Raw genomic sequence first — 16,834 nt, 5'->3', positions numbered from 1 at the left:
TGTCACCTCAAATCTTTCTTAAATAATACTGATAAGGTATTTATGCTAAAAACAATCAAAAACCTTTGACTAGTAGTGCATTTGTCTTAATGAATTACGCAATACAATTACTCATGCTCATTTCCAACCAGTGTTACCCTTAAATAAAAGAGATCAGTTGGAATTGATTTCTAATTATTTTGGTGAAAGATATGTGAAATCACTCACGGTTCTTGCCTGCAACAGATTCTTATCGTTTTATTTTTGTAAGTGCTTTATATGGGACGTTCAGCCTGCACTCAGTGCCCGGTTCACTCCTTGCTCCATCTGAAAGCAAACATCAGCATGTTTGCCTTCCTTGCCCTCTCTTCAGACTGAGGATCAGACTTCCTACTTGCTTCCTCCAAGGATTTCCACTCTTCCTTGGCAACACAGTATTTCAGCTGGTTACTCTCACTGCATTAATCTCGTTGTGTCACTGGATGAGTTTTGTATATGCTTTTAATGTGATACCACAGTGCCGTGCTATGACTGCTAGAACCTGGTACGGTATCAGTCTTTATTTCAAAATAGTTTTTTTGAAACCTCATTTTATAATATTTCTGACTGTCCCGAGTGCACTTCTTTACTCTGAGCTGCTGTAGTGAGATGCCTGAGTGTCCGACCATGGGCTCCTTTAAGGCGCAGTATGTTGTGCATTTCTGTAATTTTTTTGTTATTTTGGTTTAGTGTAGGATCAGTGGTGCATTGTGCTTCGCCAGCTGTCCTAAAAAAAGCCAAGATGCATTTGACTGCAGTATCGCGCGATAAATAAGATTAGGTCAAATGACTCATGTTACAGTTTTACTAGGATTTGATTATCATTTGTGTATCTGTATAACAGCAGTAAGAGGCGGATGTCAGTGCAGCTCAGGCCCCCAAAAAACACCTCCATATACTCAATAACAAAAGAAATAGTTATACTAAGCAAATCACATTTGAGTGAACAAAGACAATGTGAACAAAGGCAATCGACAACGTGATTCTGAATATCAGTGGAGATTCAAATTCAAATTCAAAAAACTTTATTTGTCTTCGAGGGGCAATTAAAAAATTTATGAGGTGGGCGAGTGACCAAGGTGAGGCATGTTATTAGTGCAGGCGTGTCTGTTAGCAGACGCTGTGGGGAGACAGAGCTGTGCAGACCTGTCCACAAACACCTGCTTGTCTAGACCCATCACAGCTGTTCGGCTCTGGGTGGGTGATGTCAACTAAGAATGTGGTCTTCACAAATCTTGCGCTGTGGTGTCCCACTGTCCCCCCCCCAGTTATGCAGCACAGGTGTCCCCATGTGAAATGCATCGGAAATGCATAGTGAGAATCCACAGGGTGCCTTTGTTAGGTGTTGGTAGGAACAGGCAGACTGTGCAAATGCATGTTTCTGTGTAAACATGGGCGACGCTTTAGCGAGCCTCCATGCTTCAGTAGATATGGACCAAAGCCTCTCCCCAGTTCTCCTGTTAGATCTGGCCTGACATGTGCAGATGCAAATGACGCCTCCCCCACACTGGCACGTGCTCCGTGGCGACAGAGGACAGCCCTGTCAGCGCCCCACTTAGCAGCTTTTGCAGATGTTCAGTCAATAAGCTTTCGCTCCTTCTACTTTCCACTTCCACGCCCATCCTGACTCTTTAAGAAGTGCTGGAATCTTAGGCTGAAATTACCAGACCTACTGCTCCAGCGTCACTCATTAGGCGTCTGAGCACTTAAACACTCTCAGACCACTTGGTGCCGACTGAGCTGTTCTCTCTCTCTCTCTCTCTCTCTCTCTCATCTTGTGTGCTTTCTGTAATCCGTCCCATCTCCCATCAGGCTGTGCAAATGCGCAGCCCGTGACACATTTCTCGGCTCCCCTTCTTACTCCGTGATGTCAGCCCCTGGTGTTCCTTCCCGCGAAGGCTTTGCTCTCGGCTGCTTTTCACGATGCGGCTTCATACCACAGAAAGAAATGCGCAGAGATGGGGCTCTGTGAAACGCTGTCCTGGCAGTTTGTCGATAGATTCTGTACCGTAACCCGCAATTGTTATGAACGCGCTGTCAGAGTTTGGGCTCCTCGGTGTGCCGCTTGGCGCTGGACTGTGTGGGCACAGGTGTGTCAATCGGGGCGTGGTACATTAACGGCACCGCGTCTGTGCAGCTGGTCAGTGGGGGAGGGGGGGCTGCAAAGCGAGTCACGCGTCAATCTCAGGTGAGCGAGTCAGCGGCCCTGGCTTGGTGCCGTGTTATGACTCACAGAGTCCGGATTGGTTGGCTCGCCCAGGCTGTGTCTGACATCATCGGTCCTTCACCATAGCGCATATCTGTCACTGACAGACACAGACTGAGGGGGCCGGCTTTAGCGGAGGTGGGAGAGGGATTACACGGGGTGTGAATCAGCAGCTTCCGCCTAGATGCCAGCCTGATAGCAAATGACCATGCTGACGTGTGGGGATGAGGAGCTGAATTAGAGTGTGGGTCTGATAAGGCAAGAAGATCCTCTGCTCCTATAGCTCAAAAGCCCCCCCGCTGCGCCACTCGCTGCCCCCTTCGCCATCGTGGTCATGCTCCTCTGCCTGTCGCCCATCCTTAGTGATCAGTCGTGAGCATAATCCACAAGGGTGACTTTTTTTTTCACAGCGACCTGGACGCCGCCATAAACCTGTGACATGACCTTTGTGAAACATGCCATTTCTCTTTTTGTGCTTATGTGATCTTTTCTTTAATATAATGTAGCTTGTAGAAAGTGCAGTTCAGATGGTGTCTGTAGATGTGAAACCCAAAGCAGATTTACCAAAATGTCCTCAGCCTAGCACTCAAGAAATCCTTCCTGCCCCAGCTGACGAAATGCACAGTCAGTCTTTCTGTATTCCTGCCTCGCTATGTAATCTGTTTTCTTTTATCATGCAGGCTCCTCCATTGATTGAAATCCAGTACAGGGTACTGGACTGATCTGCTGCAGCAGTAATTTTAGCGACATGCCATCGATTGTCTTGTTTTTTTTACACCCTTTAACGTTACTTGTAGTTTTGATGGTTGTCAGGAGGCCTTTCGCTTTCATCCTAAAAGCTTTTTCTCGTCTACAGTCCTCCATCATCAGTTTTGTATTTCCTGTTTTTCACTTCAATCAATAGAATCAGAATAAGCAGAATCTTATGTCACCTGTATGTATCCTTTCAGCCTTACACAGGAAGTGCTGCTTGCACATTTCATGTCAGCAGACCCGCAGCAGGCGTCCTGGGCTTGCCCCCACCCCAAAGCCCGGAACACGTTGCCTTAATGTTGTCGTTAGTGTTTGCCTGCTGTGACGCTCATGTGATTAACTGTTCTTTTATCTACTGTATAGCTTTATGCCAGTATATTCAGGCCACTAGTTTCAGAGATGGGGCCAGACGAATGTCAGCGAGTGCAAATGAAGGTAACCCTGCCCACCCCAACCCCACCACCCGACGGCTCTTCTGACGCCACCTTCTCCGCTCTGCTTGTGCCCTTCAACCTCTCACATGACCTCCTTCTTTCACAGCATCTCTAAGCTGAGCTGTTCGCTGATTGGAACCTGGAGCACGCCGATTTCCCCCCCCCCCCCCCCCCGTCTGTGTGATGATTACTGAACGCTGCCTTGCATATCCGGTCTGCTCTCACTGGGATCTCTTGGTCTTTGTCTACTGCACCTCCCTACTATAAACACTGAATCAGAAATGTGTGTGTGTGCACATGGTTTTACCGCTTGTGTGTTAACCTCTTTGATCAGAGCGATTCCTTTCCTCTGCTTTTCCCTTTGGCCTGTTTGCTGGGTGTGTCCCCCAGTGTATTGCTAAACAGGCTGCCATCACTGCATACATTTGCATTTAGCAAATCAGCATTTTGATACTGGTTTACCATTTTTTTAGCTTCCCTTTCAGTTTATTTGGGGTCTTTTTCAGATACTTTAAGTATTAATTCACCCTCCCATTAAACCCATTTCAAACCTGCTATGCAGTACGAAGGTGGCACCTCCTTAAGCAATATAAATCATTCTCTCACACTTTTGCTGACTCACCTGTTTCCTGTGGGCATTGCCTTGTGCCTCAAGCTGATTTCTGATTGGACGCTGCCATCCATGTGCCGGTGTTCTGTCCCTGTATTGGCCGTGGAGTCTCCGCCCTTACCTCTGTTGTCTGTATCTCTCTCTCTGTCCCGTCTTCCTCAGGTGAGAATTTTGAGCAGAGTCCCCTGCGGAGAACGTTCAAATCGAAGGTGCTAGCGCACTACCCTGAGAATGTGGAGTGGAGCCCTTTTGACCAGGACGCCGTGGGCATGGTACGAGCTCCACGAGCTCAGTCACGCGGAATGATTATCCCTGTTTTTGCGAATGGGAATATGCAGGTTTATTTATAGCCCTCTGCTGGGATCAGTAAAGTTCTCCCCATTAAAGTTGGTGTCGATCATGTTAACCCCACCTCCCCCCGCCCCACGCAGCTCTGCATGCCGAAGGGGCTGTCATTCCGCACGCAGGCCGACGCCCGCGAGCCGCGCTTCCACTCCTTCATCATCACCCGCGAGGACGGCTCCCGTACCTACGGTTTCGCGCTCACCTTCTACGAGGAGGTGACCAGCAAGCAGATATGCAGCGCTATGCAGACGCTCTACCACATGCACAACGCCGAGCAGTACGAGGTCCTGCACAGCGCCGCCGCCGCCCTGCCTGAGGAGGCCCTCCACGCCGCCAGCCCATTCTCACGCCTGCAGCGCTTCAACTCCTACGACATCAGCCGCGACACGCTCTACGTGTCCAAGTGCATCTGCCTGGTGGCGCCGCTGGCCTTCCCGCAGGCGAGCCGCAAGGTGCTGCAGCAGCTGCACCAGGCCGTCAGCGCCGCCCAACCTCCGCCGCTGCCGCTGGAGAGCTACATCTACAACGTGCTGTACGAGGTGCCGCTGCCGCCCGCCGGCCGCTCCCTCAAGTTCTCCGGCGTCTACGGGCCCGTGGTGTGCCAGCGGCCCAGCACCAGCGAGCTGCCGCTCTTCGACTTCCCCGTCTGTGAGGTCTTCGAGCTGCTGGGCGTGGAGAACGTGCTCCAGCTGTTCACCTGCGCCCTGTTGGAGCTTCAGATCCTGCTTTACTCTCAGCGTGAGTCTCACTAGTCCTGTTCGAGCTGGTGGGGTTAGGTGCGGCTCAGTGGGTTATGGTGCTGCACCCATGACCGCGGGAGGTTGCAGGTTCAAACCCTTAGGCAGGCAGAGTGATTTGACCATTGGGCCCACAAGCAGGGCCCCTAATCCCCATTCCCTCAGGGACTCGCTGACCCTGCTCTCTCACTTATACATCACTTTGGATAAAAGTATTTACTAAATCAGTGTTTCCTAAACCAGTCCTCAGGGCAGACTGGACAGGTCCACGTCTTTGTTTAATCCCAGTTCCCAGAACACGTATTGCTGTGGTTGTTACCAAGTAGGTGTGAACTTGCCTTTAATGGCTTTTAATAATCCCCACCTCTTTATGCTACTGAGACATGTTTGTGAATTTTGTGCTTTATGTTTTACCTCAAGTTATCTCTCTTGATTTTAGCGGGAACCCCTGGAAGTGGCAGAGGTAGATTTTTTTCAGTGGACTTGTGACAGACAGCTTAATTAGGTAGTTTGTTTACTGTAATAGCTAGGTTGCAGTCTCTGTTTGGCTTGGAGCAGAAGAGCAGAGCACTTTCCTCAGCGGGAAGTGAGGCATATTCTCATTTTTCAAATTATTTAAAGTTTTGGTTGATGGACAGTCTAGACCCTCAAATCAAATATGTCTCCAAGTATAACAAAAAAACATACATTTCCTATCATTTTACTGATTTCTGAAGAAGTTACCAGAAAAAAAATCAAGAATCACTTTCTTAGAATTTATAAAGCTCTGAAATCAGAAAACAGTTGGTGGTTTCTGAAAGAATATGTGAAATCTGAAAGTACATCACTGGCAGCATGTCATTGGTGCATATTCGCCTTATTCAGCATTGCTCATCTCTCAAACCAGCTGCGTGACGAATCTGTTCTCGTGTAAAAACCCACAGGGTCTGTTTTCAGCAAGCCCTGCCACTGTACCCCGTAAAACCACTTAAGGATTTGGGAAGCAGAAAGACGGCATGTATGCATGACTAGATGGAGCTGTTGGTTCGCAGAGTGCAGGGAAGCCTTTCAGGTGCAATGCTGTGGCGTTGCCAGGCAACGCTTTGCAAGGAAGGGGTGAAGGTTGTGTCACAAATACGATTGGTTAGAAATGACATCATCCTTGCTGTAACTGTGCTGCAGAAATGTATTTGGAAGAATTAAGCCGAAAAATTACGTAAAGATTGGGGATGTCTTCTGCGGAAAAGTAACACGCCACTCACAGCAGTGAAGCTTTTTCTTCTGGAAGTCTGAACCTGAGGTGTATTAGTTAGCCAATGAAACTGAATTCTTTAAAGTAGTTTCTGTTGTTTGCCAAGCATGTATATTGGGCATATGAGGTCGTCAAACACATCACGCAGTTTTCTTTATGACGACTATTATAATTACATTGAATTTATAGCAACTAATTCAACCCTACCAGTAATACAGCCTCGTGTTGGTTTAAAAATCTATTAGACTGTGCTGAGTGGTGTAGGTAACACAAATAAGTATACTAATATTTTCTGTGATATACAGCCCATCATTTTTGCAATTTGTATTCATAGATGATTTTCTATGTATATACGCTTAATATAAATAAATATGTACTAATCTGAAATGCTAACTAGCAATTAAATTTATACAGTCTGAGAACTCAGTTCCAAATCTGTAATAGAGTTATGCAATCTTCCAGCTCAGCACTTGACTAGACCCTGTGCTTGTGCAGTAATGTGAGGTTTTGGGAATGAAAAGGTTTTCTGTTCCAGTGGACAGTGGGGGGCTGACTGGATCAGGATTCCTGCACTCATGCCACCAGCCTTCTGTGCATGAATTCTCAGCAGGAAGCAAAATCGAGTGCATTAGAACCTTAGATCAAAGGCTGCTCTTTGCAAGTGGCATGAAGGGAAGAAAATAATCATTTTGCAGGAAAAACATTATATGAATACTTGTGTTTAATGGTGCCACAATGTTGATGCAGTCCTGAAATATGAAAACACTTCTGAACGTTTGTCTGTACCTGTTAAATATTAATAGTCTTAAATCAAATTGTTTGTGAGGCACCGATGCAGTTTTGTATGGTGTTCTGCTCTCTGGCGAGGAAGGTGGTGCTCGCTTGTCTGAATATGAAGCGCCAAGGCAGCTGGTGAATGTGCAGGACACCCAGCATGTTGTCATCGCATCATCTCTACTCTGATTTTCTCTTCAGGGGCACCAAAGCAATTCACTGTCTGATGCACCCCAGTTGCATTATGGGCCAGTTTCTAGCGATATGATCTGCTTGAATAATGTATTGGTTGTTGTAGTTCTTCAGAAGCACATAGCACACGAGGCAGAGGGGTTTTGCATGAGTGCCACAGTGCAAATAAAGGATTAGACATGGAAGACCCCAAGGGAGAGCAAATTCATGAATTAGCCAGGAAGATTAATTCTTGAATTAGACTAGGTTTTTTTCTGGCTATGCTATTTAAGTAACAAACTGGTCGCTTTATAGCATGTGTGGATCTGTGGGGTAGGACTGTGGATGGCAATCGGCTCCTCAGCAAGGTCTGTAGTCCCAGGTTCACCAAGGAGTGGCTTTCCCTGCTTGTGCAGTTGTATGCGGCTTTGGATAGAAACTCCTGCCAATAAATTAATGTAATATAATGGGGGGTGGCTGTCCCCACCCCCAAACCAAGGAGTACTTCTAACTGTACTAACTGTACTTCTGCTGTTGTCTGCTGGTCGTACAGACTACCAGAGGCTGATGACAGTGGCTGAGAGCATCACCGCCCTGATGTTCCCCTTCCAGTGGCAGCACGTCTATGTGCCCATCCTGCCCGCCTCGCTGCAACACTTCCTGGACGCGCCCGTGCCCTATCTGATGGGCCTGCACTCCAACGGCCATGATGACCGGTCTAAGCTGGAGTTGCCCCAGGAGGTAGGCTGCCACATCACCTCATTTATCAGCCTTTCGTTAAAAACAAACAAACAAACAAACATGTGTGTCAGGCAAGGACACTTCCCCTCCCACCACCATTTCAAAATAGCACAGTGTGCAGTCTTGGTCCACGGCAGAGTTTGTTAACGAGGTGGGGGGGTTCAAATCCATGATTTTATTACCTGTCTGCGTGCCTGACGCTTTTTTAGTACCATAAAGTCATGTAACTGAGGGCACCTGAAAAAGATGAAGTGTTATAATATTATATGAAAAGGTCTGGATTCATGTAAAAGTCACTCAGCATAAGTGTTTGTAAGCAGTTCTGACTAAACCTCAAAGTGCTGAAATAGAGTTTTTCAGATTTCTAGTTTACAAACAAAACAATATGAACAGTAACACTGGGAGATCATTAAGGTTACAGAACAGATCAAATGTAACATGTCAAACGTTGTGAGATTGATCTTGACGGTATCTCCTTCTATGCCTCAGAGCAGTTCAGCCATCTCAAAGATCTACATTTTTCAGAAATGTTCTTTTCATTTAAATCTGAATGGCTGCGATGCTCTTCTACTTTTCAAGGGTCTTATGAAATGCAGTGAATTTTTGCCATTCCCTTTTAAGTCACTACTCTGACAACTGGACCCACAGGTTGTGTTTTCTGCCATCTACTTTAACCTCCAAGGGCTGCTTCATACTTACTGCAGACATGGACGTGCCAGTTGTTTTTTAAAGGTTTGAGTGGGTAAATAAAATAAAGGGTAGCTGTATTTGTTGATAAACTCAATCGTCCATATTCATTGGATAGGGGTGAAAACTGCTATTGGTCTCTTCCCGGGATGCCATCACCTGATACTCGCAGTGCTGTACTGATTTGCTGTTACCTTTGTATTTCCAGGCGAACCTCTGCTTTGTGGACATCGACAACCACTTCATTGAGCTGCCCGAGGACCTGCCGCAGTTCCCCAACAAGCTTGAGTTTATCCAGGAGATCTCGGAGGCCCTCCTGGCGTTTGGCGTGCCACCGGAGGGCAGACTCCGCTGCAGCGACAGCATGATCAAGCTCAAGGTCTTCCGCGCCTCCGACCGGCGTAATGGCAACCTGTCCGGCTCTCCACTCAGCTCCTATCTGCTCAAGGAGAACGAGACCATCGCCCGACTGCAGGCCCTGGTCAAGAGAACTGGGCTCAGCTTAGAGAAGGTAAGCTACAAGAGGCCATGCGTGGCCCTTCTGGAGAACATTGTGGAAACAGCAAAATCTGAAGATAAGAAAGGGCTTAATTTCAATAACGCATCAAAGTATTTTTCAAATGGAAAATAACTTTCATACTGAGGCAGTATGTTGAGGCGTACAGTGAGTAAAGTGCCAATTTCTGAATTGAATAGCAGTCTATATGGAAGCCGTACATGCTTTTTACTCTGACTCTGACTGCGTTGATTTGATGACGCGGTAATTTGTGACTTCCGGAAGTAGGATGTGCTACGCTGTTGTCATCCTGAAGGCTACTCTGTGAATTAGCAGCAGTTGCTCTGCTAGCTGCCATGACACACTCCCTGAATGAGCTTCAGCCAGCCTGGTGCTGCTTACTGACGCTAACTGCCATCTGTTTTGTAACATGGCCTTTGGGTTTAGCGCATGGCCGCATGTTCTGCAGGTATCTTGCTGACAGACTGTGGAGATGATAAGATGAGCACAACCTAGATTGTTCTGGGGTGTTTCCTCATGTCTGCTTCCATTAGGTGGTCTGTAGGTATTGAGGTGCGTTATTTATGGTCAGGATCTTAATATGTTATCTTAATAAGACAATATATTATTGTCTTAATATGTCTCTACCTGTGTGCTCTACCTCTCCTCTGTAAAGGCGCTTGCTACAGTATGTATATCCGCTGAGGTCGGGAAGACTGATCAACGTAGTTTGCTGGATAGCGGAATGGTTATTCCAAATAAAGGAATGTTACTAATAGGAATATTAGGCAACACTTTACTTGAGGAGGTACAAGTAATTGAGTAGCTCAGTTACTACTAAAACTGCATGATCAGTGCATAACTAACACTAGCAGTTGTTTCTGGTAAATTAACATATTAATAAAGTGATGACTACTACACTATTTGTGCCCCCTCATGTAAAGTGCTGCTGAAAATCACAGGAAGGCTTTCAGTGCTGGTTACCTGAAGCCCAACAGCCAGATGGTCTGTAATCCACTTCACATCTGAAAGATCCTGAGCAACTTGCTAAACGTCTTGCAGTCTTTGTGTTTTCAGTTTGAGATCTTGACTGCGGTTTAGCAGCTGAGTGACATTTCTGTCTTTTTGTAAATCTAAACAATCGGCCTGCACTTCCGTTCCCAAGCCCACTGGCTCTGGCCGCACAGGAATGTGTGGAGAAGATAACATGAAGTGCCACACACTCTCTCCTCTGCTCCCTTCCTCTGTCCCTCATTCCCTCAGAGCCCTTTCTGAATCACATACAGCTAAAAAGAGCTCTGTGTGCATGGTAGCTTCAGCAAGACCGACTTGCATAAGAATAACAAGGCAAGGCAGAGTTTCGTCACAGGGAAAAATCAGCTTCTGATGTCATTTAAACACCAGTGTCATGAAAATATATATAAAAGGCTTTAACCATTTTTTCCCTTAACACTTATCAGAATGAATAATATGTGAGCATCACAGGATTTACTCCATAAACTTCAAGCTCCAATAGCCAGAATGTACTGTAACCCAATTGGTCTGGTTAGACCCATGTCAGCTGTATGAAGGAAGATTGCAAGATACTTTTTAGTTAAATCAGTCTAGTTGAAATTTGTTTTTTTGTATATTCTTTGGTTCATTTTATTGAGATTGATTTCAGTTCCTTTTTGCAAAGTATTTCCCTAGAGAACACGGTACTGAATAGCAAGGGGAGTACCGGCACTCGCTACTGAATAACAAGGGGAGTACCTGCACATGGTACTGAGTAGCAAGGGGAGTACCTGCACATGGTACTGAATAACAAGGGGAGTACCTGCACTCGCTACTGAATAACAAGGGGAGTACCTGCACTCGCTACTGAATAACAAGGGGAGTACCTGCACTCGCTACTGAATAACAAGGGGAGTACCTGCACTCGCTACTGAATAACAAGGGGAGTACCTGCACTCGCTACTGAATAACAAGGAGAGTACTGCCTACATTCTCCCCTTTAGGCACACTTGCTTTACAGTTCTACCAATTGGACTGTGCATAGAATCAGAAAGACATTTTCCATGATTTGAAAAATCATGGTGCCGAATGACATCATAACACTTGCTGGGGTATTTTGTACTGAATTCAAAAAAAGAATGTTGTATATTATAGGGCTGGATGATGTGCAACATTAATACCAACATCACATGTTATGCACGTGCAGTTCTTACATCGCTAGCAAGCTAATTTAAGATCAGGCTTTCTTTACTTTCTTTACTTTAAATTCTGTACGGACATTGTAGCGCACGCAGTTTGAGTTTTGCTAAAACATTTTTACTATCATAGTAAAAACCTGCTGGTTTTGCAATTTTAATTATTATTCCTTTCATAGATATAGGTCGTAGTTTTTCATGTCTGCTGTTTAAATCACTCCTGGATGGGTTTCTGAGAAATGTATGAACTTTTTTGCTTTATTAATACCCCAATATTTTTGTAACAAATCACATCCCTGGGACAATATGATTTATACATGCTGTCCTAGTATATTAAGCAAAATGCAGAGGTGCCTGTGATTCACGAACACAATCCGTTACAGGAAAGTGGTCGTGAACCAATTTGTACGCGAACCAAGGCAATTTTTCCCATAAGAAAACACTGAAATTAGATTAATTCGTTTACAAGCCTACCAAAAATTAATTTTTGTAAATTAATTTCCTTGGTTGTTATAGTAAAAACTTCAAAGAAAAACACAATATAGTGTGACGACGGTCGGACTGAGACATCACGAGAGCAGTGATGCATAACCAGTCAACAAAGAAAGTGTTTCAAGTCCCACTCCAAAGTACCAAAGGACTGGAAGTCAATGGAAAAGCGAAAGTTCCAAAAGTACGGTACTTGGTGCTGTGGAAAAGCACCCACGGTGCATTTGAGGTCATGATAGCTGTCGTCATGAGCTGCTGTAGTGCTCGGTATTAAAAAGGAAACAGCAGAAATAGCAACTGGCACACATTGGATTGAGAGAAGTATATAAACTGTCAATATCTTCCTAGAAGGATAATTTAACCAAAGATGAAGCCTTGTGCCGCCAGTCTCCTCCGGGGGAGGTGCAATTACTGTGTCACCTCACTTTCTCGCCTCCTCAGCTGGATGCCAGGGAGAACCAGGGGAGTAACAAGGAGGTGAAGGTGCAGTGCGACGAGGAGGAGCTCAAGATGCACAAGCTCAACATCCACGTGCGTGAAATCTTCGCCAACCGCTTCACTCAGATGTTCGCGGACTACGAGGTGTTTGTCATCCAGCCGAGCCAGGACAAGGACTCTTGGTTCAGCAACCGGGAACAGATGCAGAACTTTGATAAGGTAAGATGAAAGCCTGCGGGTAAATATGGCTTCATGCGTTAGCCTAGCCATTGAGAGCTGTGCAATCTGCTGTGGCTTCGAACTGTACTTGCTCAGGAATTTTGTTTGACAGAGAAAAATCTTGGAAAAACAGCACGAAGATCATTAATTGAAGCTCCCTTTGTTCTCATAAGAACCAGGGCGGAAAAAGGAGAAAAGACCCCTAATACCTCAGAGTCTTTGCCTTTTTGTCCCGTCCAGGCCTCCTTTCTCTCCGACCAGCCGGAGCCCTACCTGCCCTTCCTCTCTCGCTTCCTGGAAACCCAAATGTTCGCCTCCTTCATCGACAGCAAGATCCTGTGCCACGACGATGAGGACAAAGAGCACGCGTTGCGGGTGTTCGACGCCCGGGTGGACAAGATCCGCATGCTGAATGTGCGGACCCCCACTCTGCGCACCTCCATGTACCAGAAGTGCACCACCATTGAGGAATCAGGTGGGGGCGCAGCGGTAGACGCTGCAGTTTATAATAAGATAAGAAGGAAAATAATGCAATGAAATGTCAGCATCCTATTGCATCTCAGATGAATTGTTATGTACGTGACTTAATAACATGGTATACCCAGCATGGGTATGCTGACATGCTGACAGAATGACTCTTTCTGTTTCCAGAGTCTGCTCTCAAAAAGCGCTTTGAGAATATCGATCTGGTAGCTCCTCTCCCTCATTCCATTGGTATGGAGACCAACAAAGACACTTTAGTAGCAATGCATCCCCCTTTAACCTTACTTATATCACCCGGCGGTGGAATTCAGGACACATGCTTGGCAGTGCATTGTGGGAATTACCGAGGCATAGCAATTAAAACTGTCACTGCTTACTACAGCTAATGGCCCGGTTGTTTCACTGAATTAATGCTTATCTGTTAGTGTTTTCAATTCCTGCTATAGGATATTTAGCATAGCAATAGGTTGGCCTGTTATAGTAGCATTAAAGTGTCAAAAATAGATTTAAATAAACCATTGTAGACACACAGCTGAAAAAACATGTCTTTAGAATATGTAGAATAAGTTGTCTGAAGGGGCTGTTAGAAAGAAAATAAAGCAGTTAATTACTGGAAGCTACACTTATACAAATTTATATTTTTTATTGTTTTTATTATATTTAACCTCTAGTACATTAGTCCTGTACAGGAAGTACCACGCACTACCTTTTTGGGGGATCTTGGGAGTTACTGCATGTCTGTCACTAATATGAGGAGGGACACCTCTTGCAGGTTCTCGTGCAGGTTCTCATGCAGGTTCTCATGCAGGTAACAGTAAATGTGGCACTTTGCTCACTGTATGCCTCAACATACTGCCTCATGTGGCGGTTCAAGCCTCCTGAGATCCATGAAAAAACATTAATGTTGATTAAAATTTTGATTTAATGGGAAGAGGAAGGGGAAGGTCATACCCCCATGCCTGTGATGTCGCCTTAGAGCCCTGACTGCCCTCTTTAAGGGACAGCAGGACTTATCAGGGTGGCATGTATAGTATGAGAGATAGGAGCAAAAAAATACTGTCCTCTGCAGTGGACAGAAAATGAATTTGGTGATCTTGGGAGGTTATGTGACATGTTTTTAAATCGGTGTTAAATCTGGCCTGCTGATTGATCTTTTATTTTCCAATCAAACAATGTAATGTTTCTGCTAAATACCCTAACCCCCGCCCCAGGTTTTGGCACCGGCATCTTGCATGCTGTTTAGTGGTTTATTGGCGTTTTCATCATTTTTTAATTCTCTCTGGGCTCAAGTGGCCCGCATTGGAAAGACCATCTAGCCAGTTACCCTCAGCTTATTTGAGTTTGAGACCCCTGCTGCAAGCTGTATTACTGGGTTACTGCGCGGTGAAAACCTGCCGCGGGGATTTGCGGGTGAGGTGGAGGGATATCGTGCCTTTCTGGTTCTGGCTGTAAGAATCAGCAGCAAACGAGGGCAGCAAACTTCTGGATAAGGATCAGCATTTTGCTTTTATCGCCTGCAGTCTGTCTAAAATCTGCTTTGAAACCTTTTCCATCCTTCCACACAACTGTATCAGAAAAATGGCCTTGGAGTAACACATGTGTGTACAGCTGTGGCCCATTAACTGAAATCTAGCTGCTGAACTTGGTTTTGAATAACAGGTTAGGGAAGGGATTATTTTTGGGTATTGGAGAAAAAGCTTTGTGACGGGGTGTGACGTGACGGTCTTGCTCTTCTCTGCGACGGCAGAAAAGGCCATCGAGATGCGGCTGAGCAAGATGGACCACACGGCATTGCATCCCCACCTGCTGGACATGAAGATTGGACAGGGCCGCTACGAGGCCGGCTTCTTCCCCCGCCTACAGTCTGATGTGCTGTCAACAGGACCCACCGGCAACAAGTAAGCAGGGGGCGCTGCCAGGAATGCAACCCCCCCCCCCCTGAAGGGATGGCTGTCAAATAGCAAAGTGCTCTCAGAAAGTCTTGGGACGCTTGCTTACTTAATTCTGTAATAATGTTGCAAACGCATCGGTTTCATGACAAAAGTCTATTGCCAAGCAATGTTTAACATATATCATCTGCGCAGAAATGTTCTTTTTATTAAGTGTTGTCTTTTTTGACCGAGTCATTCCGTTCTGTTCTTGCCATTTTGCCGTTAGTTGTAACTGTAGTCCCTACCTGCCATAGGGATACTAAACGCAAATCTTTGATGTTTTATGTTATTTCAAAGCTGTTACTAGTTACAAAACACCCTATGATGCTTCCCAATGAACTTTTTAACTCTGAACAGCTCTTTTTGGGTTTCAAAATGATTTACCTTAAGACTTCCAATTGTTTCTAATGTAATATATATATTTTTGTAAATGAATGAATTAATGATTTGTGTTGTAAAACCAATAAACATGCAACACTTTTAGTAAATTAAGTGTCCCAAGACTTTGTGTGAGCACTGTATTTTACTGAATAAAATATCTAATTTATTTATTAAGCATATTATACCATTGTGAAATTGTTTTTAATGACTTTTAATGTGACGTTCCTCGGAATGTATCATTAAGTACTTTGCTTGGCTCGGTAACCCATCGAGTTTCTGTGTGGCAGGTGGACGAAGCGAAGCGCTCCAGCTCAGTGGAGGAGGAAGGACAGGCAGAAGCAGCATGCTGAACACCTGTACCTCGATAACGACCAGAGAGAGGTGAGCCCCTGTCGCCATAGTTACAGCCTGGCCACACCACAGGCAGTCGATAAGGCACACGTCTGTATGCGGTTACTGCTTTCCGCGTGTCGTGCACTATTTCACTTTTCTAACACATTTGGTGCATGACTCACTTCTCCCTTCTTCTCCGCCACATGGGCTGCTCCGCTCCTCCTTCTCTCTCTCCGCATCTTCCATCAGCATTTGGAGTGCCTCTTTCAGGAGTTTCAGCTCCTGCTGGCTCTCGACATCTACTGGCAGTCGCAGGCAGTACAACCCTGCCTTAAGTCTGTGTCTGTTGACCTGGTATCGAGAGACATCTTGTTTATTTTGTGTTGTAATTCCCCTGAGCTGAGGCCTCTTTACTAGCATCTCTAATTCCCTTTCACCTAGTTATATACAGCATAGAACTTCCTGTTGTCCTACTGCCTGTGTCTTGAGTAGAAGTAGACAGGCCACCTCTCCCTGTGCCACTGCATCCACTCCTCTTGGTTCTCTGCCTCCTGAGTGGAGCAGCTCATTTGTTTGACCCTCTGTTATTCCCGCAGAAGTACATCCAGGAAGCCCGGAGCCTCGGCACCACCATCCGGCAGCCCAAGCTGTCCAATCTCTCCCCGTCTGTCATTGCGCAGACCAACTCTAAGTTTGTTGAGGGACTGCTGAAAGAATGCAGAAACAAGGTACCATCTTATTTACCCGTTTCCTTGTGATTTTTACTGCATCAGATCCAAGCTCTTGTGTAATTGGCCATGCCATGTGTTGTAATGGATTTGTCAGCAAAAGTTGCTAAGCTCAGGATGCTGCTCATTTATTATTATTATTATTATTATTATTATTATTATTACCATGTAATAATATCCACTTCTATTGACCAAATAGAATTTCACCAGAAACCCTATAAAAGTTACATATTTATAAAACCAGATAAATTTATGCTTTAAGTTTTACACAATGCTCAGTTTATTAGCTTTATTAGCTTCTTGCTGAAATCCAAGTTCAAGGAAAATCAATGTTAATAATAGCATCCAACCGTCCTTCTTCCAACCGCTTATCTGCCATGTCTGGGGATGTGGTGAGCTTGTATCCTGTCCCAGGAAGCTCTTAAGACAAGGCAGGGGGC

The 16,834-nt window shown here is 45.4% G+C and overlaps 1 protein-coding gene across 4 annotated transcripts in view; it reads left to right on the top strand.

Moving 5' to 3' along the window:
* The window catches only part of LOC125751894 (DENN domain-containing protein 5A-like), a 38,571-nt gene that overhangs the window by 12,745 nt on the left and 8,992 nt on the right, over positions 1-16,834 (top strand). The window contains exons 2-12 of one of the 4 annotated variants that reach the window (XM_049031300.1): positions 3,341-3,412; positions 4,184-4,293; positions 4,453-5,104; positions 7,833-8,020; positions 8,916-9,218; positions 12,323-12,538; positions 12,779-13,013; positions 13,190-13,252; positions 14,769-14,919; positions 15,621-15,714; positions 16,263-16,394. In XM_049031300.1, the coding sequence (XP_048887257.1) occupies positions 3,341-3,412; positions 4,184-4,293; positions 4,453-5,104; positions 7,833-8,020; positions 8,916-9,218; positions 12,323-12,538; positions 12,779-13,013; positions 13,190-13,252; positions 14,769-14,919; positions 15,621-15,714; positions 16,263-16,394 (2,216 nt within the window). The remainder of the gene's footprint in view (positions 1-3,340; positions 3,413-4,183; positions 4,294-4,452; positions 5,105-7,832; positions 8,021-8,915; positions 9,219-12,322; positions 12,539-12,778; positions 13,014-13,189; positions 13,253-14,768; positions 14,920-15,620; positions 15,715-16,262; positions 16,395-16,834) is intronic. The other 3 variants (XM_049031302.1, XM_049031301.1, XM_049031303.1) reach the window with 3 other exon arrangements.

This window comes from Brienomyrus brachyistius, chromosome 11 (genome assembly GCF_023856365.1).
Source record: "Brienomyrus brachyistius isolate T26 chromosome 11, BBRACH_0.4, whole genome shotgun sequence".
NCBI classification, from domain to species: Eukaryota; Metazoa; Chordata; class Actinopteri; order Osteoglossiformes; family Mormyridae; genus Brienomyrus; species Brienomyrus brachyistius.
Note: the sequence above shows the minus strand (reverse complement) of the source record. Positions and strands in the feature narration are given on the sequence as shown.